General features: G+C 40.2%; 1 protein-coding gene across 1 annotated transcript; it reads right to left on the reverse strand.

The window, feature by feature from the left end:
* Positions 1-1415: 1415 nt before the first annotated feature.
* Positions 1416-23672, reverse strand: DYTN (dystrotelin). The gene is given in 16 exon segments (XM_074911400.1): positions 1416-1519; positions 2084-2564; positions 3827-3986; positions 8025-8095; positions 9821-9989; positions 11597-11742; positions 14359-14399; positions 14402-14469; positions 15353-15516; positions 15849-15920; positions 16574-16662; positions 17559-17647; positions 19713-19857; positions 19860-19910; positions 21462-21536; positions 23654-23672. Coding segments are annotated over 16 exon segments (1944 nt in total).
* Positions 23673-23983: the final 311 nt, after the last annotated feature.

Genomic DNA, 23983 nt, shown 5'->3' on the forward strand with positions numbered 1-23983 from the left:
AAAAATGTTTCCCTTGTTGCTGTCATCAACAAGAGATACAGCACAATGCCAGGGAAGTAACTTGACCATGGTATATCAACAGCTGGAGAGAGCCATGGGCAATCATTTGCTCTGCTGAGGAATCACACTTGGTAAATTTGCCATTAGTTCACACTGTCACTTAACAAATAGTTCACAGTCCAAAGTAGCATGACATCTGATAATAACATGCGAGTCATTAACATGCTGTATCTTAACCCATTATCTCAACCTTCAGAACTGCTGTCACTACAACAACATGCATTTGACGACGCTATCATCACAGAGATACCAGTGAATCTCACTGAGTTGCACTGCCGTAAGAAACATGCAGCAGACAAGAAGCAGTGAAAGCAGCGAGCGTCTATTATTTTTCTCCTAAGAATGATCTAAATTCTTTCGAAGGTTTTCACTCACCCATCATTATAAGAAAAGAAGCTAGACTGTACTATGAATGGATCAAAGCAGTATGCAATGTTTCTTTTGTGCGATATCTTCCTTTGTCTTCAAGTCCCAGCCTGTTTCCCTGCTGATGCCTAATAGATGCTTTGTAATCAACCCGCTACCTACAGCCAATCATCTATCTGTTTATAAACTTCTGTGCAGCTTATGTGTTTACTTACATGCATATATATGCCTGTATGTGTGTGTATAGGCTTGATAAGTATTTTTAATACTCTTGAAATTTTAGATATGTTCAATCAAAGACAAAGTACTAGTAAATAAAGAAAAAATTACTTTTTCTCACATTTTAGATGCTGCAGGTAAAATTACATTCTGATTAACCATACTATACTAAACATTACATTCTTATTACCCATTCTATACTAATATATAAGTTGATAAGGGAAAGGCTCTTCTAAAGCAATCAAATTCCTTTAAATGTTCAAAGCATCTTTTCCTTTAAATATTAATTCAGTAGTTTGGAAAAATATGAATATGTAAATATCAAGTATTGATAAGTCCGACAATTAAGGACTTATCCTTCCTTTAGTCTAAGAAACAATGATGTGCTAGAAAATACATCACTGAAACAAACTGACTCAAGCCAACTCTCATACAAAAAAAATATTCCTGAAACAGAAGCTATTGCTTCTTACATAGCAGTAAGAAAAGAGGACTGGGCAGGACAGTTTGAAAGCCAGTGTAACACTAATGAAGACATGCTGATTTTTATCAGCTGAGCCAACATCTCCTGCACAGGAGCAGGAAACCACCAACAGAAAAGGGAACATTGTTCTCCAACACTATTTATGGTTCCTGATGAAGTCAGTAAATGCAGCAATCTATTATGCTGGGTTATTACGGTGCAACATCTGAGACACTTTATAGAGTCTGACATGGCATCAATTACCTTCAGTAGTTCAATGAAGCTGTAAGGTGAATGGTAGTTTCCATCATTTACAAGCTGGTGAAGTTACTTGATTGATGAGGTCAGAAAAGGATCTGCAAACATGTTCAGCTGTAGAGAAGAACTCCTGCTGCAAAGCCGACCGTTGAGCTGAAAAGTAGAACAGATTTTAAGTGTTTCAGAGCATTAGATGCTGCCAAAGCCCTGAAAAGCTCTTTATAAATCTCTAATTTAAGATAACTCTATCGAAACAGCAGCTTTTTCCATCATTTTCCTTATTACAGCCTCATTATCAAAAGTGAGGCATCCTGAGTGTTGAACAAAGCTCTGCTGAGTAAGACGATTGCTTACAAAGGGATTTTGTACCGCTGGAAGTCTGTCTGGGACTAGAGTAATAGTTATAGTGTCATAGAAATGGCAACAGAAAAGGCCTCCAGTGCCATCATCAGTATAAACTTGCTCCGTAATTGACGGCTGAGACTGATTTCCTCTTAAGTGCTTTGACTCATCCTGTTTCAAATTAGTCCAACTTTAGGGGGTCTATTCCACCTTACAGGAATATGTTCTGCCTTACGGTATAGAGCTGGGCGACATCTACAATGGCAAAGGCAAGATTCTGAGTTTCCTCCAAGGGTTAAATTATTAGGAACAATGTTTAGAGTAAACTGGATGAAGGTGAGAAGACAGTGTCAAGATAACTGGGAGAACTTGTACCTAGTTGGGCTTGGAGAGACAACGCATCCTTCAGTTCCATCACTAGCTGCTGCAGTTCCACTTCCTCACTGACTTCCTTCTCATTAGGTGGTATCTGCACTGCAGAGGGAGTAAGAACTCTATTCCTCGTGATGCCACTGAGGGAGTTTTCTGTCAATTCAGGCAGGTATCTTTGATTGTCATTTGTTTTTTTATACTGTTCCATAAACGGTTTGTTGCTCTGCAGGGACACTGACCCCAGTGGGTCTTCTGAGAACATAATGTTTGTTGCAGCAGGAACCTCAGGTGTCTGTAAAAGCTGCATTCTATTGGCAGGGTTGGGGGGATTCAAAGATTTCCAGTCTGCACATGTTCTGGAAGTAGGCGTTATTTGGGCAGGATTTAATCCACCCTGCATTCTCCTTTCCAGCAGGATATGTGGATTTCTTGGCATCGTGTTCTGACACTGGGCAAAAGGATGCTCTGATGACTGTAACGTTGTCTACAACAGACAAAACACAGAAAATACATTTGAAAAGAATTGATTTTTTGGTTTGCTGGTAGTACTAAAATAGGTAGGAAAATAATTTTGAGTCAGAGTACTTCTATTTTTTTAAATTTCTGGTAAACTAAACCAACTCTTTTCAGAAATATTTTCCTGCAATAAAATACAACTTTGTGTTTGAGTTTGGACAAATCTATATGGCCATTTTTTCCACAATTCCAATCTGAATACATTATATGCGTTAATGACATTGAAAAGTGGGAATAATGTTCCAGGAGTAAATCTGCAGGAAAACAGTTCTAAAATAATCAAACTAAGGGAAAAAAATATGTGTCTATTAAACACATATCAAATGCCTCACACCTGTTAGCATTTGAAATTCCAGAACTAGGTCGGTTGTCAGTGTCACAATTGTACTTGGAATTTTCTAGACAGAACTATGATGGCAAATACCATCCGTTGCATGAATGCTGAGTCTGATGTAACTGGGATGCACTGAGCTGACTGTGCATACACTGGAGTCTCAACTGCTGCGTGTGTGCAGCCAATCCTGCATGTTGTGGACAGGCCAGTGTCACAGCATACACACAGGATTGTGTGACATGCCAGGCCATACTGGACTTCATGTGCAAGTGATATAAAGCTGACCAAGTGCGCACTTTTCTCTATGTTTGATCATCCCTGAAAAACAGTCCAAAAACTGTATTGCAGAAAATGCTACAAAAATGCTGTAGGTCACAAATATGTGTGCATCCCCTGTGAAATAAGAGCCTTTTTAGAACCTCAGAGATACTTTAAATGAAAAAGAGATAATACAATTGAAAATAAATATTTTCTGTAAGAGGTCCATATTAGATCCCAGTACAAGACAGCAATTAGGAATAACAAAAGAATATTTTTATTTATTCAGTGCCCACACAGGATTCCTCTCTAACGAAAAGACTGCAGTGAAGTATGTAACGCTTCTGTTGGAAACCATTTTCTCAGTCTTACCGGAATACTCCCTCATTATTTTCACTGCAGTAATGTCTAAACGTCTCAGGCATAGATATCTGTGCTAGATGCTAAATATATACAGAATGACAAGAAAATTCCTGCAAAGAGTCTATCTGATTTTTCTGAAGAACCTAAGATGACTGAACAGACAAGCGGAAGGTTCACAAAATAGTATCAAGAGTGCTGGTTGGCAGGAAAAGTAGTAGTTAGTGTTCAGTAATTGCCCATAACTGTGAAGATTCTTGGTATATTTATCGCCGTACCTTTAATTCTTTCTTCATTTGCTGCAGCTTCATTTGCAGGTTTTCATGGCTTGCTCTCAGGCTTTGGAGCTTTGCCTCTATTTTGTAGCTTTTGTCTTCCTGACAGTTGTGAAGAAATTTCATTTTGTCCTTCCATTTGCTGAACTGTTTCTTCATGTACCTGCCAGGGACACAGGAGGATGGGAATTTTTCTAGATCACACACACAAATAAGGCCTTTGACACCATTTCTCACAGCATTCTTCACCGAAACTGGCTGCTTATGGCTTGGATGAGCACAGGCTTTGCTGGGTAAAAAACTGACTGGCTGGCCGGGCCCAAAGAGTGGTGGTGAAGGGAGTTAAATCCAGTTGGCAGCCAGTTACAAGTGGTGTCCCCTAGGGCTTGGTGTTGGGGCCACTCCTGTTTAACATCTTTACTGATGATCTAGACAAGGGATCGAGTGCCCCCTCAGTCAGTTTGCAGATGACACCCAGTTGGGTGGGAGTGTTGATCTGCTCGAGGGTAGGGAGGCTCTGCAGAGAGACCTGGCCAGGCTGGAGCCATGGGCTGAGCCCAGCTGGGGGAGTTTCAATAAGGCCAAATGCGGAGGGCTGCCCTTGGGCCACAACAACCCCCAGCAGGGCTACAGGCCTGGGGAGGAGTGGCTGGAGAGCTGCCAGTCAGAGAGGGACCTGGGGGGTGATTGACAGCCGGCTGAACAGGAGCCAGCAGTGTGCCCAGGGGGCCAAGAAGGCCAATGGCATCCTGGCTTGTGTCAGCACTGGCGTGGCCAGCAGGGACAGGGAAGGGATCTCACCCCTGTACTCGGCACTGGTGAGGCCGCACCTCGATTCCTGTGTTCAGTGTTGGGCCCCTCACCCCAAAAAGACCATTGAATGACTCGAGCGTGTCCAGAGAAGGGCAACGGAGCTGGTGCAGGGTCTGGAGCACAGGTCTGCTGGGGAGCGGCTGGGGGAACTGGGGGGGTTTAGTCTGGAGAAGAGGAGGCTGAGGGGAGACCTCATGGCCCTCTACAGCTCCCTGACAGGAGGGTGCAGAGAGCTGGGGATGAGTCTCTTGAGCCAAGTAATAAGCAATAGGACAAGAGGGAATGGCCTCAAGTTGTGCCAGGGAGGTTTAGACTGGATATTAGGCAGCATTTCTTTACAGAACGGGTTGTTGGGTGTTGGAATGGGCTGCCCAGGGAGGTGGTGGAGTCCCCATCCCTGGAGGTGTTTAAGAGTCGGGTTGACATAGCGCTGAGGGATCTGGTGTAGTTGGGAACTATCAGTGTTAGGCTAATGGTTGGACTGGATGATCTTCAAGGTCCTTTTCCAACCTAGATGATTCTGTGATTCTGTGAAATACCTGCAGTCACAGAAAAGAGCAAATACTGTAGCACAAACTTTCTCCTCTTTGTCAGTTCAGGAAATTTTTGTCAGCTTTGGGGTTAGAAGCCAGTGTTTCAGAAACTGGGCTGTATCCATGGAATTAGCAAGAACAGAAGTTCTAGATGAGGAAAGATGTGAGCTGAGTAGAACTGTGGCCAGGACTGAGCCTTGCATCTTGGGGTTTACCTTTCCCACAAAGGTGGCTGCAACAGGAGCGACATTACAGCAGTCCCCCTGTCTAGAAGCAAACTACTTATGGCAACTCCCTGACCTGCAAAGGATTCTCATCATTTCCCCCTGGGCCACAAAGGAGGAAAAGCAGCCTCTACTCCTCTGATTGAGTTCCTTCTTGCTCCCGGTATTCTATGCAACTTGTTTGATGATACCAATAGTATCTGCACAGGCCACTTGTCCTGGAAAAGATACTGTCATTTTTGCAATGAGAAGTGCCAACCTCCCATGCACACCAGAGATTTAGAAATTACCTACTCAGAGCAAAGTATGACAAAAGTACCGCCCATATCTCTCTTCTAGAGCTGGGATTTCTCTAAGAAGTCAGGGTAGAAACACAGTTTTGTCTTCCTCATGGCTGAGGTAGAGACAGACATAAAAGCTTGTTAACACTCCAGTAATAAACCTGCTGCTTCATACCACACAGATTAAATAGTTATCTCCCTTGCTTAGGTACATCCATAAATTCATCTGACTCATGTTCTTTTGGGTAGGCATTGGCTCAGGGACAAGAGCCCTATCAGTTTCACTGGAATTATGTAAGATTTGTCTGAATGGGACAGCAAGTCAGACCACTTAAAGTTAAAAATTTATATTACAGGGATTCCTTGTAACAGCATTTAATGGGTCTTTACTGTAAAATGCTGACTACCCTCAACTAACTCAGAGCCTGGTTCTGTGAACAGTGACATAAATGCTGAAAGCTGGTCCACAAATAAGAAAAAATGTTTCCTATGAGTAATGTGATTCATTCACCCAGTTATATGATAAGCTCTGGGTCAGAGGGTGATGCAGTATTTCAGAGCAGGCTTCCCAGATATCCTCTCAACTATTGCTCATCTAAACAAAAGCTGAAGATTTTTGCCATATCTTTTTATTTCCTCTGTGAGAACAGAGAGTGAGGTAAGGACACAGACACAATGAAACTGCAATTGTTTTGCTTCAGTCTTGGAGTGTCCTTGTGTGAATTTGGAGCAGCAATTGTACGTTGACATATTAGAATGAAACAAAACAGGAACAGAGGGAACTGAACATATAGAAGCAAATAAAGAGAGTAGATTCAGGATAAAATTCTATACCTCGAGGTCATCCCATTGGTTTCAGTGGTCACAGACATGATTATATATACAGCACATTCATATATAACTACAAAAATGAAGGAGGGGGAAAGCAAAAGTGAAAGAGACCTGGACAGGCTGGAGCGATGGGCTGAGCCCAACTGGGGGAGTTTCACTAAGGGCAAATGCCGGGGGCTGCCCTTGGGCCACAACAACCCCCAGCAGGGCTACAGGCTTGGGGAGGAGTGGCTGGAGAGCTGCCAGTCAGAGAGGGACCTGAGGGGGTGACTGACAACGGCTGAACAGGAGCCAGCAGTGTGCCCAGGGGGCCAAGAAGGCCAATGGCATCCTGGCTTGTGTCAGCAATGGCGTGGCCAGCAGGGACAGGGAAGGGATCTCACCCCTGTGCTCGGCATTGGTGAGGCCGCCCCTCGATTCCTGTGTTCAGTTTTGGGCCCCTCACCCCAAAAAGGCCATTGAATGACTCGAGCGTGTCCAGAGAAGGGCAACGGAGCTGGTGCAGGGTCTGGAGCACAGGTCGTACGGGGAGCGGCTGAGGGAACTGGGGGGGTTTAGTCTGGAGAAGAGGAGGCTGAGGGGAGACCTCATCGCCCTCTACAGCTCCCTGAAAGGAGGGTGCAGAGAGCTGGGGATGAGTCTCTTTAACCAAGTAATAAGCAACAGGACAAGAGGGAATGGCCTCAAGTTGTGCCAGGGAAGTTTAGACTGGATATTAGGAATCATTTCTTTCCAGAAGGGGTTGTTGGGTGTTGGAATGGGCTGCCCAGGGAGGTGCTGGAGTCCCCATCCCTGGAGATGTTTAAGAGTCAGGTTGACATAGCGCTGAGGGATCTGGTGTAGTTGGGAACTGTCAGTGTTTGGTTAATGGTTGGACTGGATGATCTTCAAGGTCTTTTCCAACCTAGATGATTCTGTGATTCTGTGAAAAAGGTAAGTACGGCTGCCCATACACCAACACTCCACCCCCCACCCCCCTGCAACAAACCACCCAAGAAATCTGTAGTTTAGGAATTAATATTTTATCACGTCAAAGGTTTGAATATCAAAAGGGACTTCTCTGATAATCTAAGTCACATAAGTTTTACCAATAGTTACTGCATTAAGCCTGTAATCTCTATTTGATTTATGGCATGTTTTTTAGAAAAAATATCGTACTTCAATTTCAAAACTTAATATGAATTATGAAATTTGTTTTGAATAAGACAGAGAAAAATTTGAAAGAATTATGCTATTCTAATATTTTTATGTGAATAAATATTTTTCCCTTAAAAATTAGTTTTAGAATGTAAACTAACAATTGCAGAAATGCTGATGAAAGAAAACCAAAATGTTTTGCTTTACCAGAAATTGTTTTCCCAGTGATGTTCTATTTACAGTTTTTGTTGCTGAGTTTTTATCATTCATCTCCATCTTTTTTAAATCTCAAAATCTCTCTAGAAAAATAATGTCTTCTAGCTCTTCACTAGAGCAGCATTGCCCACCAGTCTTCAGTTGTTGTACTACTGCATTTACCTACCTGCTCTCATTGTGAATGCTTTTGACGTATTCATGCATTTTTAACATATTGGCTTCAAAAGAGGCTATTGCCTATAATAAAAAAGAGAAAAGTATCTGTTCATGACTTTATCAGCAGTTACATTTCATTTTTAATGCACATTTTTCTATAAGAAGGCATGGCAAATTTGGGATTGGCCTATTTTACAGATTTACTAATTAACTTTTTTATTTAACTGACTGCAATCAACTGGTGCACTAAAGTATCTCCAATGGCTATTAGAATGGACTGCCAAATTTAATTCTATAGAACAAATTCTTTGTCCCACAACTAATTCTAAGTGTATGAGAATTTGTTTTGTTTTAAATTAGAACAAAAACCTAATTCCCTGGAATTTCTGCAAAATGGAATATTCTGATTTGGGAACAGTCTCTCACAAGTCTCACAGCTGCTTTGGGACTTGGAGGTGGAGGAAGAGACTGTATCTAGAAGAGAGAAGAGAAACCCCTGGTCTTTGGATGGAAGTACGAGTTTCTGGGCCATGCAGGGGACAGTAGCCCAGAAGTCAGGGAGACAAACCCTTTCTAGGTAAACTGCTTATCGCCATGGTATAAGCTGGGCTGGAATCAGGGCTGCCAGGAAATGATGAGACTAAGAGCTGGATCCCCAGGTCCTCTAAGCTCATGGATTCTAATAAAAGCTATCTTTGGACTTACAGTCTGCATCTTTTAAGCAACATTGAAATAATCTGTACTATAAGATGTTGGAAATCAGTATAAAACTGCTCAAAAAGAATTCTCAGCTCAGAGAGAAAATGAACAAGAGAGCAACACATGTGACAGAATCCCACTACAGGGATGCAAGTCCCATCCTGCTGTCTTCTAAAATGACAAATGCCAGCCATCAAAATTATATGCTTAAGCACTGTCTGTCCACAACTTCTGCAGATATGCGCTGGCTGGCGCTATTCCTTGAGCTGGGCAGCAGAGTCCTAAAGGACAGGTCTTCCAAAGGGCAGCACAGGAGTAGCAGCCAGAGGAGTGACCTGACACACAGAGGCTAGTTCTCACTAGTTACTGCACCCTTGGCTTCTGGGAAGAACAAGATGAGTGGATGACACAAACTGGTTTGAACACAACCCAGTGTTCCCTATATTCCGGGTATGTGCAGAGCTACCAACCTCTCAAATAAATATAGAAGCAAAAAACTGCTATGTAATTATTTTTATCTACACTGTCCTACCCACCCCTCTAGCATTGTTTCTATGCAGGGAACCTGGAAATGGGTTAGTGGAGAGCTTTTATGCATGAGCTATTTTAGTTGGAGTGGACACTACTCTGGGTTTATCCTTAAGAAGGGCCTATTCTGTCCTCTTGCTATTGCCATGGAGACAAAAATGGCCTGAGCCTAATAAGAATTAAGGCATCCTTCCTTGACATTTGTTTGCAGTAGGAGGACATGATGGCATTTTTTGCTGTCAGAATAGAGAGAGGACTCCAGTCTCAGCCAGTCTTTAATGTGCTACTCTAACACAACTTTAAAAGAAAAAAAACCCAACAGAGCAAATATTCTTATAAATGCTTCTGAAGGTCATGGCAGTCAGTCAGTCAGTCAGTCACTAATCTTGAGAGGGTATAAAATTCAAGCTTCACTAAGTTTTCAGATTCCACATTTTTTTCCATAAATGAGAAATTAACAGAAAGTTGAAGCTGCCCACTACGTTTATTTTTCATTGGTAATTAGAAGACAATTAGGTAGTTAACTTGGTAGGTCTTCTTCACAGCTTTAGCACTATTACAGCTTCATATTTTGCTCACCTGAGCTTTTGTCTTGCCTTGCTGTGGTGTCTTGCTGTTATTCTCACTCTTCTGCATTACGGTTCTGGTTTTAGAAATGAACCTGGGTGATTCCAGGACCAGTCTGTCCACTGGGAAAGGCAGGTTTTCAGGGCCAGGTAGTGGTGAAGCATTGAGATCTGCAGGGGGACTGTGTATCAACAGAGAAATAAGAGAAAGGATCAGTCCTTATATGGTTTTGGTACCTAGAAAGATCAAAATACAACAAATGCACAGTAAGCAGATGGACAGCTGTGCTGTTGACTAATCAAGAAATATGGTTTAGCTGTGCCTGCTGGCATACTTTCGCTGAAAGAATGAAGTTCCTGAAAACAAATTCCACTCTTTCAGCAGAATCTCAACAACAGGTTCTTCTTTCCACTCATTACTAAATGAGTGTATCAGTGCAATTTGCTGCTTCTCTTTTTTGCTTCCTTTAGCCAAGTGGTGTATATATTGGGAAATTCAACTACAAAAAGATAGCAAAGGGCCAGATATCCTGCTGTTCAGTCCCTTCTATGCTAGGAAAAGCCCAGATACCTCTCAGCCGCACAGTGACACCTGTAATGGCAGCCCCAAATTCTTCCTTCTCTCCCCGCTAGCCAGGCATTAGGTAAGCAAGACACCACAGAATTACAGGGAAAACTTGATTGCTTACAGAAGAATTAAATTACATTCAAAATGAAATATTTTTTGTTGCTGAATACAAGTGGGGAAATATTAGCAATGGAAAATGTTTTGCATTTCACCACATTCTAAAAACCAAATACTTAAAAAATATTCTCCATCAGACTCACTGTAACTATCATCCATTGGTATTACTGTATATAAAAAATTGTTTTTTAATAGCAACGTACTTGCCTAGCAGTGTAGCACAATCAAGTTTTATAGACTTTTCTCCTCTTTGGCACAAGGATGAAATTAATTCTTTTAGAGAGGAGTGACCTTTTTTTCCCTATTTCAGTCTCACTGAAGCCTTATTTGGAGAAAACATGTGAAATGCAAGAGAGTTGTTTGGGTTTTATACAGTCAGGAAGGAATCTCACCCTTTGTACGTTTGTGCTTATCTTGTAGAAACTGAAGGGAATGATTATACAACTAAGTATCAATCAAAATCTCAGAGCAAGGAAGGAGAAACTATAGGGAAAACCACAACATGACCTCCAATGCTCATTATTAACCACTGTGATCAGTGGCAATACAGTAATGAATTTACACATTAGCTAAAAGCACACAAACCAGAACTGATCTGAAAGAACTGGATCAATGAGATCAGCGACTCACTATTGTGAGTAATCCCACAGGGCTGCAATTCAGTGGGACATGAGTAGAATGACTGTCAGTGGGTCAGATGTGGAAAGTGTTCACAGTTAATTTCCAATGAATTTGTCACAGAGGAGGTGCTTAAAAACCCATGCAGTTGTGACAGGTACTAAATATTTGCAATGGCTGACCCTAGACTGAGCACAAGAAATGGTATGGAGAGAAAGAGATGACATAAGGAAGGAGGGAAGGAAGACACAAGCATGTTATATTTTTATAAGACAACTGGTCATTAGGTTGTCAGCATGGTAATCATGGTTAAGCTACAGAACAATGTGCAGCAACTTCCCATTTATGCTCTCCCTTTTTAATGGAAAAATCATGACATGGTATCTGTCATAACAAAATCACTTAGTCAAAGGACATAATCAAGCAATATCCCACAGCCTGACATATTATTCAGAGATTATAAATTCATTTGAAACAGAAACTCACAAAATCTTTTTGTGAGTAGAGAAGTGCCGCTCCTCCACTGCCTCCAGAGCCCTCCTTCTCTGAGCCTCTTTTCTTCTGCAGCGTTCTTGAAACAAGTTGTTCCTGATGGTGTGGAGAAAGTGCTTTGCATTCGCCTTTGCTGACATCTATTGGAACGAGGCATAATAAAGAAGGGAGTAAACTTTCAAATGGATGCTGCCCAGAAGTAGACACAGTCCAAGGCAAAGGCAAGACTTAAGAAAGCAAAGGTCCCCCTGTCCAACAACTGAAGAAGCTCATGGCTGCTGTCTGAGCCCTAGAAGGGAAGCTGAAGTGGATGATGATGCAGGACCGCGGGCAAGAGCGGTTCTAATCCTGTCAGGTAAGCAAAGCATTCTGCCTGAGCCAAATTCAGGCAGTCTGGAAATGCCTGGTGCAGGATTTTGGCAGTTACAGTCATTAAGCTCGCAGTCACAACAATAAGTCTGCCCGGCTAGTATCTACGTTCCCTCTTGATCAATGAGAAGAAGTACTTTTATACTCGTAGGAAGTGTTAAGAGATACAGCCTTCTGTGCCTCATGTCCTTCTCTCATACAATACAGTAAAAACCGCATTTCCATTTGTCACAGCAGGGTCAGGCTCAGTACAACAACTAAGCTCAGCAGCTGTATTACAGGAGGACACAAACCAATTCTGCCCCAGGAAGTGACAGCTGCAGAACATGGGGTGAGCCCCGGCAGACTCAACGGGAAAACACAAAGAAAACATACAGCATGCCTCCCGGTCATTTCTCAACATGGGGATAACATTACCACAAGGTGTCAGTACGGTAAGGAAAAACTGCTGGTATTTCAAATCCCCATTCAGCAGCCCATTCCCTGATAAAGACAATGTGAAAACTTTCCCAGCCAAGGACAGCATCTACTAAGAGTGGAAGGTATGTGAAAAGTAGCTTACTACTGATTCTTTCATGTCCCACACAAAGGATATCAAAATGGTATCTCTCATAGTGAGTAGCTTATCTTTTAAATTTTGGTATAGATTTTGGCCATGAAAATTTACAGGGCTAGTGTTAGAGTAGGGCTTCATAAAGGAGACTTAAGTTCGATGATCCAGCTGCAATATTGTAGCAACAGTGTGAGAAAGCTCAAAGTCTGACAGTATGGGAGAGGAAGGGGACTTAATTTTAAAACAAAACTGGTTTCACTCACTCATACTCACTCACAAGCACTAACATACAGGCGTCCAAGTAGTCTTTCCAGCATTCACATACCAAGGTGAATACACATGGTATGTCCATGATGACTTACAGTGACATGGAGGACAAGAGATGCCAGTTCTCCTTAAGCCTCCTGGCTTCCTCTTAGTGTGACCACGTGCTGGCTTTTGGATGTGCTTTTCGCTCCTTTAGGAGCTGGCAGTGGTTGTGATTGTTTGTCTCCATATTTAGGTGTCCTATAGGTATAGGTCTAGTTCTTTACCTCCACATCATCATCTCTTGTGATGGCATCTTCAAATGGCAGTTTGTCCTTTGCTTCAGGCTCCCTTTTGTTTTCCTGATTTGGTTGTCCTGAGAAGCTGTATGTGGAAGTGCTGTGATCTTGATGACCAGCTAATCTAGGTTGCATCGCCTCCTGCTGTGTTATATCCCTCCTGACGCTCCTTCTAGTGCTTCCACATCCACAGACTCCCATTCACTCTCCCCTCACACTGGTTTTAATGTCTCCATTAGAAATCTCTACGTGAGGAGATCAGTTGCCATTTGTTTCTCCTATTTTCTCACAGATGGAGGATGAGGAAGATTGTTTGGAGGAATGAACATCTATCTGCTATTTTTAATGCAGATATTGAGCATCCAGGTATAGTTTCTCACAGTGTTAGCAACAGAGCTTAGTTTTCAGAAAGAGAGCAATGAAGTGTCTACAGTTTTAAGTTCTCCCAGACAAAGAGTGACTGTAAGAGCAGTCTAACATTCTTTAGTTTTGGTGCAGACACTGGCTACCCAGATATCCTTCATGTTAAGTGCAGGTTTTCAGGAGGGAGACCATGGAGCACAGCTTACTAGGGAAACTTTCATGAGTGCTTTTCAGCTCATTTACTGGAGCAGAAGAAGGTACTGTTATATATATCCGCAAAAAACCTGTCTGCTGCTGTGTGCAAGATCTGGACTCTCCTGCTCAAAGGAGAAGCTGACCTTCCAAACACAAATTTCCCATGTTGAACTTCACCACTAGTGTGATGAAAGCACAAGTTGCCTCTGTAATGGAGCCCAGGTAGGTGTGCTTAGTTGGACTTACGCTGTCTCTTTGTGCTGCATCCCTAACTGACAGAGACAAATGAGTCTACAATAAAGGTTTATAATGAAGTGGAAAAACTCTGAAAGAAAGGAAATTTCATGCAGGAGTTTGTATAACTTTAGGATGAATTAGTCTGCGCTGGGATTGGGAGGAAGAAGCACTGGGACACACTGAGGACTCTTTCCACAGGTTTAAGTATGATCTGCAAATAAACTTGCCATAAAATGGCTTGGGAAGAGGACTTGCACTGTGACATTTCATGGCTCTATTCAGTCATTTCAGAACAAAACACTCCTTCTAAAGTTAGAAGTCCCCTTTTTTCCTTTCCCTGACTCACTGCTCCCAGATTAATAATGCTGATATGTCAGGGCCATTATGGCTAATACACACATAACGTCATACTCAATGTACTTCAAGAGTCTACTGCCTACTTGCCTACATGAAGAACCCGAATGGGGAAATGAATCAGTACAATGGGATTCTACCTGCACACAGTGTTCCATAACAGGATGTGACCTCTTACGTGTTTGCTGAGATGGCCGGTGAAAATGCAGACTTGGCAAAGGTCAAAATCGAGGCATTTCAGACAGCGATACCTGTAAGGGAAAACAGAAGAATTAAGTTGCCCACAAGTAAGAACTTGGTGTAAGTGAGCTTGATTACTGGAAATCCACATTCCTGGGTTCTGAAATGCAGTGAAGCACCTTTGTTAGAATAATGACTTTCCTCAGCATTCTCTGAAAGCAAGAGTTATTTAGTCCAAATGACAGTGGACTATTCTCCAGAACCCACTAATGATTTTGATGTTATTTATTTGCTGCATTGAAATTCAGTCCAAGGAAGAAACAGGTGTTCTAGCACCATTTTTGAGAATGCAGTTACATCTTCATATGCTTCTTATGCACCAGCTTATCTCTATTTGCAGCTCTCATGGAACTGTAATATCACTACATTATTGATGTAGGATTTGCAACTTTGCAAAAACCTAAAAATGCAATAAACTAAACCTGCAAGTTTACTATTGCTGAGAAGACAGTAACAGTAGAATGCTTTTCTGAGCATTCTGGTCAGTAGGTAATGGATAGTGTTATTTTTATACTATTAGGCCATTTTATACCATTACTTAGATGAACAAGATGCTAGAATGGATATCTTAACTGGCCAGTTAATACACTTGATTATGGTACAAAGAACTAAGAAATGAGATACACAGGTTTAACTGGCTTTACCACTTACTGAATTGCCAGTTTACTTTCAGTAAGTCTCCATAATCATGTCTGTGCTGGTGAACTAAAGAGAAGCAGGATGCAGGCTTGAGCACTAGCCTGTGATGTTTCTCTCTTTCCCTGTCTTACTTGTTAAATTAGATTATGTCCAGTGTTTGTTGCTTAATACAGCAGTTAGGGCCTGTAAAGTATGCAAATGATGGTAAGAACTACTTATGTGGATGCCATAGACTACAAGTAATTGCTAATGCACCTGAGGCCTGTAATGGGGAAAATTTTGCAGACTCTACATCTAGCTTGGTGAGAAACCACTTCTGTGGCTGATAATCTGTAACATGTAGGGAGCAACAAGAGAATAGCAGGCTCCAGTCTCAGACAAGACAGGGATTTTTCTTCAGCAATTGCTGAGTTCAGAACCTGGAAGTTCAAGTTCAGCCATTTGTTTGAAAAGAACTGGTGTCTAATCTACAATTCCTAATGAAAGCTCTGATATTGGATGCTGCTAGCATAGATTTTCCATTAATGTAAAATGTTTCTGGGTTCCAAAGGTTTTGGAATAAATGCAAGAGTCTTCAGTAGTATCTTACTGAGCATCTTTTCTATAGATAAAAGTCCTTCTATATTGTGAGACTCATGATCAGTCTGGCCCCTTAAAAGTAGATACTGGTGGATCTATGATGATACATTTGCAATTTTAATCAACCAGCAACATTCAAAATCCTTTCCCAGGACATCAGAATTTCCCTCACCCCATAGAAACAGCTGTGAGTCACAATTTCCACACAAGACGGAGTGCAGCTTTCTCCCACAACAACTGGGATCTGCATCAAGAAGAAGGGCTCAGAAACACCTCAATAAAAAACAGATGTTCCCATCATGCTCTGCTGAGATGGTGACAGCACACAGATGGTGAAGCGTCTATAGAAATGCCATTTAAAATACTGTTCAGAAGAAAACCTGTTCATATTCATACCATCAGTATACAATTTCGTAGTTCAGATTTGCTTCCAGCTCGCTTACTGAAATGGATCAACATCCAGTGTTGCCATACTAGCATCCTGAAGGATGCTGGGTTTGAACCTCAGGGGTCATTTTCAGATCCCATTTTCCGTGCCAGTTCAGCTGGAAATACCCGTATGCTAAGGCATTTTTCTGCAATTGCATGCTATTCTAGTGAGTAGAGACGTTTGAAGTTTGGAGTCGCTTTAGAACAGCTGTATGCAGCTGTTCCCAGGACCTGTAAACTCAGGCAAAATGAATGCACAGGGGCACCGAAGCAAGTGGTTACTCTAACTGAGAAAAGCTACAGAATTTGATGCTTTCACCTACTTCGCATCATAGCTCCCTATGTCCGCAGCCTGTCCTATTGACTTCAGTCCCATAATAACATAAAATGTATCAACCATGTATTTTTTCTTCTAGATTAGTATACTCCTACAAGATCTGTTGTGTAACAGTACCGCAGTAGCATTACCTGATTTAAGTCTGTTAGCAGGCTTCTCAGGGCACTACGGGTAATCAAGGCCACCTTCTCATCAGGGGCAGCATAAAACTGAAAGAAGGCTGAAAACAATCAGAGGAAAGAAAATGGAATCCTGGTAGAGCCTGAGGTGTCTTCTAGCTACTTATTCTCAAACTACCCACATGATCATTGCAGCCTACCAAATAAACCCCTCAAGAAAGGTTCCCTTTATTTTCTACCTAACAGACACTTGGTGATTGCTGTGACAATACTTTCTTCCTACAGGCAGGCTAAAGAGAAAAAAAGCAGGGAAATTATGGCAATTCCTTATTCCTGGCAGTTAAGACAGGTAAGGATTAAGAAAACAATGAGCTCGTTTTCATGGCTGTAAGAAAAATATTTAAATATGTTTATACAAGATATGGCCTATTTAAATTGTAAACTGTTAATTCCAAATTGTAATTTGAAAGGAAATACACAATATGCAGTGGGAGAGGATGAGGCCAATATGCCACTTGTGGTCTATTTGTTCTCCATTTTGAGCATTTAATTCAAGCAGCAATTTTTGTGCTGAACATTGCACTGAGCTACCGTTATCTGTTATACTTAGTTCTTTAAGCATTTTTGTCTAATGTTAAAAGGGCTCTAAAAGCTTCCTGGATCAAATACATAAAATTGTTTTCTAATCCAGTGAAATTTAAAACTAGGGGTTTTCTGTTCTTTTTTTGCTAGGCAAATAGAACTTGTCCTTCATTTGTAAGCTATACTTACCTCAAAATATACTATGACTTGTTCTGAGACTTTATGCAAAGATGGCTATGGACATTGAAGGAAAAGTATTTTTCTGCATTAGCCTTTCTCTACAACTAAGCAGTCAACATTATTTACTTTTTGCATGGCAGAACTGCATTCTCTTTTAAAGTAAAAAAAAATCACAATTAATATTTTTCTCAATGTTCAGTATTTCAGGTGGCGTATAAAATCATACATTTCTCACCTCTGTATTTAGCCAGTAGAGTGTCTCCTGAAAGGGCAATTAGGGCAGCTGCAGCAGATCTAGTTTTGATATAACTTGTTCCAGATCTAGACAAATAAAATAAGTTACACTACATTTACCGAGAATGTAAAAACTGAAACCTCTAAAGGAAAAAATATCGCTGTGTTGTAAGACAACTTCAAAACACATATCCTTTTATATGTATAGAACTGGTGTTACATTTTAGTGACATTTTGTGTCTCGGACCCTTTGTCACAGAACATAACTACAGAGTTAACCGTTCAAGATACCATGCAATCACAAAACAAAAAGACAGCACCTCCTTCAAAGACCTCACATCCCAAGTAAAATATAATCTTCCATTTGCAGTACATGTCCTAAAAAGTTATGTCCTTCATTTGTGGAAAGTCTTCCCAAATATGGAAGAGAAAGCAGGATTACAATCTGGTTTTTGTATTATATCATTAGGCAGCTTCACTGTGGTCCCTGAACTGCAGTGAGCTTCTCTTGAGCTGATTCCCTTTAATTTCAATGCCACTCAGTTTAATCAAAAGGATATATGCAGGAGCAGGACTTTAGTTTTGACCATTAGATAATAAAGGACATACCTTAAATTAGAACCCAAGTTTGCGACGTAGGCACCTAATAAAAAAAACGTTTCTTTATGTGAAGACAAAGCAGATGTGAATTGGAAACCATAAATCAGGAAATCCTGGAATTTTATATTTAAGGTATCGCTTTTGCAAAGCAGTATTGCAGTTCAGAATATCATTAGAAAAAACTGTCTTCAAGAGTCTTTATAGAAACTGCATTTTTACAGAGCATACTGCATAAAGCTGCAATATAGTCTCCAAAGTACGAGCTGCATAGGAAATAGTTGGTCAAAAGTTTCTAGATTCTGAATTTATATATTCAGTTTTTCCAGAACTTTCATAGTAAAAAGTCCAACATTAAAGCTAAAGTTTACAATCAAAAACCCTTACGATGGTTTATGTAAGCTTATTAAGTAAGCTACCACACAAACATGGAAAACATGGAAAAGCCCTTATGTCCTCTCATCATGACATACATTCCAGTGGAGAACAGCAAAAAACATAACTAGAAGAAAATATAAGAAGCTTTTTCTATCCTATATACATGTCAAGGAACTTGTGAATTTTTTTAAAAGAGGAATTACAGCAGAAAATGATACACTGTTCTAAGAAACCAGAAATAAAAGACTGAGATAGTCCTGCTAAGATGATCTGAATTATTTCCCTACAGTCCACACACATTACAAAATACTCTACAAATTACAAAATGCTCTGGATGTTTCTAGCTTTGTTCATAACACACCACTTTATTCTTAGCCTTAATTGATTTTTTTAAGTACAAAAAAAATTTGTAACATGGGACCTTAAGCAGTAGTGATCATATTATTAATGAATAGTAATTCAGGAAAAAGTCCTGCAGACCACTTACATCTCACTCACTTTCAGTAAAAAAACTTTCCGCTGATATAGAAGGGAATAGATTTCACCTGCAGTGAATAAATTTTACAATGAACTTAGCCTTTGTCTTTTAAATCAGATACAATCACAAACCAATCCTGCTTTTACTGTATTAATTCATTATTCACAAACAATACAAGAGAAAAGCACACTCTGTGAGCTGCTTCCTTACTATTCCCATAAACTATTTGCTATTCACAGGACCTAGCTGATCACCTTAGTTATGAGGCAGTAGTTTGGTTTCATAATTGGTTGATGAACTTTTTAAGCTGGAGAAAAAGGAATAATGAAAAGTGACTGGCAAATTCTTGACCCATGCATAGGTACTGTCATTCCAAGGCAAATACGGATTCTTTTTCAGGAGTGTATTCAAAACATCTTGGCAGTCGAAAGAAGAACTACTCTTTGTAAAGCTGGTCACAGAAAATTTAGCATAGACTGGCAGACATCTGGACTTCCAGGTAATTTTTGGAAACATTTGACCACTGTTTCTCTGATAAAGCTTTGTGCCTCATATTCTCGTAACCGAACTACTCCTATTGTGTGTACCAAGCAAAATACCATCAGAATGGGGGAATTTCATACAGAAATGGTATGAGTGGTAGAAACAGACTTAGTCTAGCAGTACTTCATGATGGATTTATATTTGTGTTTCCTTTTCCTGTCATACATGGCAGCTAGCAGGCTCAATGTGAATTCAGCAGCTCTTGGATCTACCTGACCTGTTTTTTCTAATCTCGCCCTTTGGAACACTTTTGTCAGCATTCCAAAGATATGCTGCACTTTCAGAGAAATTTGCTTTTCCCTCGGCTCCATTCACTTAATAGGATGAGCCAAATCAGAGAAACATCAATCAAATCTACTGTTGGAAAATTAATGAAAAGAAATGAATGAGGATCCCTGCCTTTTCATGAATGGTAGCTCAACATTTTTTTATTAGAAGTGCCTAGCTAAGACAAAGTCTATAAAATGAAGTCTAAAACAGTATGCAACATAAAAAGAAAATAATCCGGGAAAGGTCTTGCTGGGTTTATGCATCCATAGCAGAAACTTATGGGGATACAAAGACAGAACAGCTCATCTAAAATTCCCTGGATGTGATTTTGGGATAGATAGGAAGGGAAGAAAATAGCACCTGGGACTGTGAAAGCAATTTGTGCTTTGGTGTAAGCTTTCTCCTCATGCACAAATACAAAGAGAAGGGGGATGCTATGGCCAAGAAAGGGGAAAACAGGCTGTATTATAAATGTGCCATGGAATGACTAATATCCTGCGGGAAGAGAGAGCTATGGCTTCTTAAAGGTCACATTCAGTGCCACAGAGTCATGATCAAATAAAATTAACATCAGTAGAGAAAGATTGTAGTAGATTGCAAGTTTGTGGATGGCTGAAAAAGCAGAGAAGCTAGAACATGTCACTTATTGTCTTTCCAGCACAGATGGGAAAATATCAATGTGAGACACTGGTGAATCTCAGTCTGGAAACCCATGTGCAATTCTGGTCACCAGTGTTCAAGGAGAAGTCGAGTAACTGGGATAGATGCCTAGAAGAGACATTGAGGACTAGGCAACAGAGCTAATGAAAACCAGTACCTGTGTGAACTGGTACTTCTGTGCTGTGGCACACAGCACCAGGCAGATTTACCGTATCAGGGCTGAGATCAGACTAAATACATTAATAGAAGAGCATGCCCAAATGAAAAAATAGGGCCAAGGCCAACAAACTAGTAATCTTTTCTGTGCTACCCAGAAGACCTCACTTGCACTGTTGTGCGTTTTCAGCAACAGACTGTTTCAGGTGAAAAATTCAAGATTTCCATGCATTTTGGCTCCATATGGAATTTACATCCAGTAATTGCAAAGCAAGCTACATGACCAGGACTTTGTTCCATAATTCTTTGCTTGCATAGAATTATCACTTACTTCAAAGATGGGGAGAATGAGTGCTAGCCAGCGTTCTTCCAGTCTATCATATTTTATTTTGTTCTCATGAATACTTATAGTATTAATAATAATGTCTGTCCATGCATTTTCAGTGATTCATGATTATTTCCAATAAATCAACTCCTAAGAAACACATGAGAATTTGACACGTAACAAGAATAATAATAAACAGATAAAGATTCATATTGCCAGTGATTTCTACATAGCAGTGTTGCAGATTGTAGTAATAATTTGATTCTCCCATGCTTCTGGAATTTTACTAATGTATTTCCACTGACATTCAAATGCAGGGGGAAAAATCAGTTTGCATATGAAGTACTATCTAGCTCTTAAGTGTTCATAATGTGTTCTGAGATTCTCAGGTGGAAAATGAGAGAGTAAAGTAGCATAATAAGTCAAGATGACAGCAACACCATTTTCTTACAGATTCTTCTCCCTGTCAAAGCACAAGATTCTCTTCAGCTACTAACACTGGCACAGACTTTGTATTGAGTGTAGTTTTAGGGCTATTCTGTAGACAGAGCTCTGAACATCATTGAAAGTCTCTGTGAAAGAAAACAAACACACATTACAATAGAGTGGTTCAATTTATTTTAAAGAAAATGAAAGAAAACCAAATTGTTTAGCTAAAAATCAAAATAATTAATATAATCAAATTTGGACTTGATTAAAACCCACAATACTCTGAAGAAAAATTTTGAAAAAATTAAAAATAATGAAAACATTTTCTTTTTTCTCCAATAGCTTTGTGGGGGAAATGGTTGTCTTATGACCAGTGACATGCTGAGTTGTAAAAATAATTTTTAAGATAGAGAGCACGCCTGCCTCTTTGGGAATCAAGTCTATTCACGGACCAGAAAAAAAGGATATGCACTGTGCACACTTTTAGCCAAGATCATAATGAAATAATATTCTTCAGGCAAAACAGGTTCTTGATCAGACATGCTCATTTACAAGGAACAGTTTATCAGTCTGCGCAGCAGGGTTATTGTTTTGTATGCATATTGTTTCAAGCATTAAACAAATTTCTGTCAAGATCAACATCTGTGACTCTCACAGAAGAAGATAAGCAATATACCAGAGCAATTGGCTTTTGACATCTCTGTTTAGTAATCCCACTCAAACTGCTTGACCAAATCCCATACCCTTACATGGTTTCAGCTCATTTCTTTCACATCACTAAAGGATGTTTTCCTGGGTGGGAAGTAAGACTTTTGAACATGACCTATATCTGATACTTTACACGCATACCTAGAACTTCAAGACCAAAAAAATAAAAGGCTTGTTCACAAAGCTCTAGAAACTATAAAGGAATTTATCCTTTGGTTATCCTCCTGTCCTCAGAGACTCTTTCTCCCTGTAATTCAGAGAAGAAGAGTTACTCACAGTTGATTAAGGTCAAAGATAAGCAACAAATATGCATAACTGAGTAGAGGTAACTCACAAAACTCTCTACCTGTTTAGTCTGGAAATGAGCCAATCTGTGTGCAATGGTTTCCCTCAAATGCACCAGACTAATATTAATAGTCAGCAAATTATGGGCTCTGCTGGTTCCCAGATGCTGCCTAAGATATAGAAATAAGCCAATATCTGCTATACCATCTGTTTAGTCCTGCTCTTGTCATACTATGTTTTCTGATATTATTTGGAGATGTAGTGTAGCATGTCATACATCGTGAAAAATGAGTTTTGACTTCCATGCATCATCAGTCCTCTTTCTTCAGTAAACTGATCCAAAGCTCTTTGAAAGTAACAGAAAGACAGTTTTCAGTAGGTTGTGGATTAAATTCCAAATGCTTATTTTCAAATACAAATGCTAGAAACATACACATGATCCAACTCAAACACCTCCCATGTGCAAGATGACTTTCTAAGTGGAGAGAATCTGTTTTAGTAGCCATCTGCTACTCACTTCAAGTCCATCCCTACAGACAAAATGTGGCCTCAAATTAGGGCCTTCTGTGCCTGTCAAGCACAGTTCCAGAATTAACTTGTGAGATCACACAAGTAAAACAGTAGACAAAGGAAAAAAATGTCCAAATAAAATACAAAATATTTTAGGATTATTATTTATGAGAGGCTATTTAGGGGCGCTAAACTCTTTAATTTCTCATAGGAATGGAACATCCCCTTTGGACAGAAAACCAGCATGTAATCATTCTGCAGTGGTTCAAATTTCACCTCAAGACTCATAAATGCCCTTTGCTGAGAAGCTGACAAAAGAATTCCTACACATATAGAAAAGAGCGTATTGTTTCCTGATATCTCCAGCTGATTACCTGCTGGCTTTACATTTTGCACTACTTGTTAATGTGGCAAATGAAGTATCCACTAAGATTTTGCACTCAAAAAGGGAGTGTATGGCCATCCTTCATGCCTACTCAAGAATATGTGAAAAAACCTTACCATATATTATAAATTAGGGAACATGGTCCCTGTGCACCTGACCATTCCATGGGCCAACATGATAATGGCAAGGAAGGTGCCAGGACTGATCCAAAAATAAAGGTAGGACATCACCGCTGTGTAGTTTGTCATTTATGTTCTACAGCACAGAGATTCTGGAAGTGGCGTGACTTCATTACAATTCAGTAGTTTCTGTTCAAACAGACACAGAAATGTCTCTTGAGAAAAGTTGGGAAAAAATGAGAAGAAACCTTACCCTGCAAGTCTGGATCCATTTGAAATGAACAGATGGCATTAGGCGTTCTATAATGAAACAAACCAAAGTGTAAAACTACATTTTCTAGACAGAGACATATCGAACCATTCAAATCAAACCTTTTAATCTGAACAATTTACTGGAGGCATTTCAGAAATGAAATTAAACAGAATTATATAAAACAACATAATAATTTTGGTGCCAAGTGCAGAGAATCTCCAGAAAATTGCATGCTCTCTGCTCAGGATAAAGTAGGAGTAAGCATCTATTAACTGCAAAATTGTATCAAGGTGAAAACAGTACCCAAAACAGTTTCAGGATGGGATTACT

Source organism: Athene noctua, chromosome 7 (assembly GCF_965140245.1).
Source record: "Athene noctua chromosome 7, bAthNoc1.hap1.1, whole genome shotgun sequence".
Classification (NCBI taxonomy): domain Eukaryota; kingdom Metazoa; phylum Chordata; class Aves; order Strigiformes; family Strigidae; genus Athene; species Athene noctua.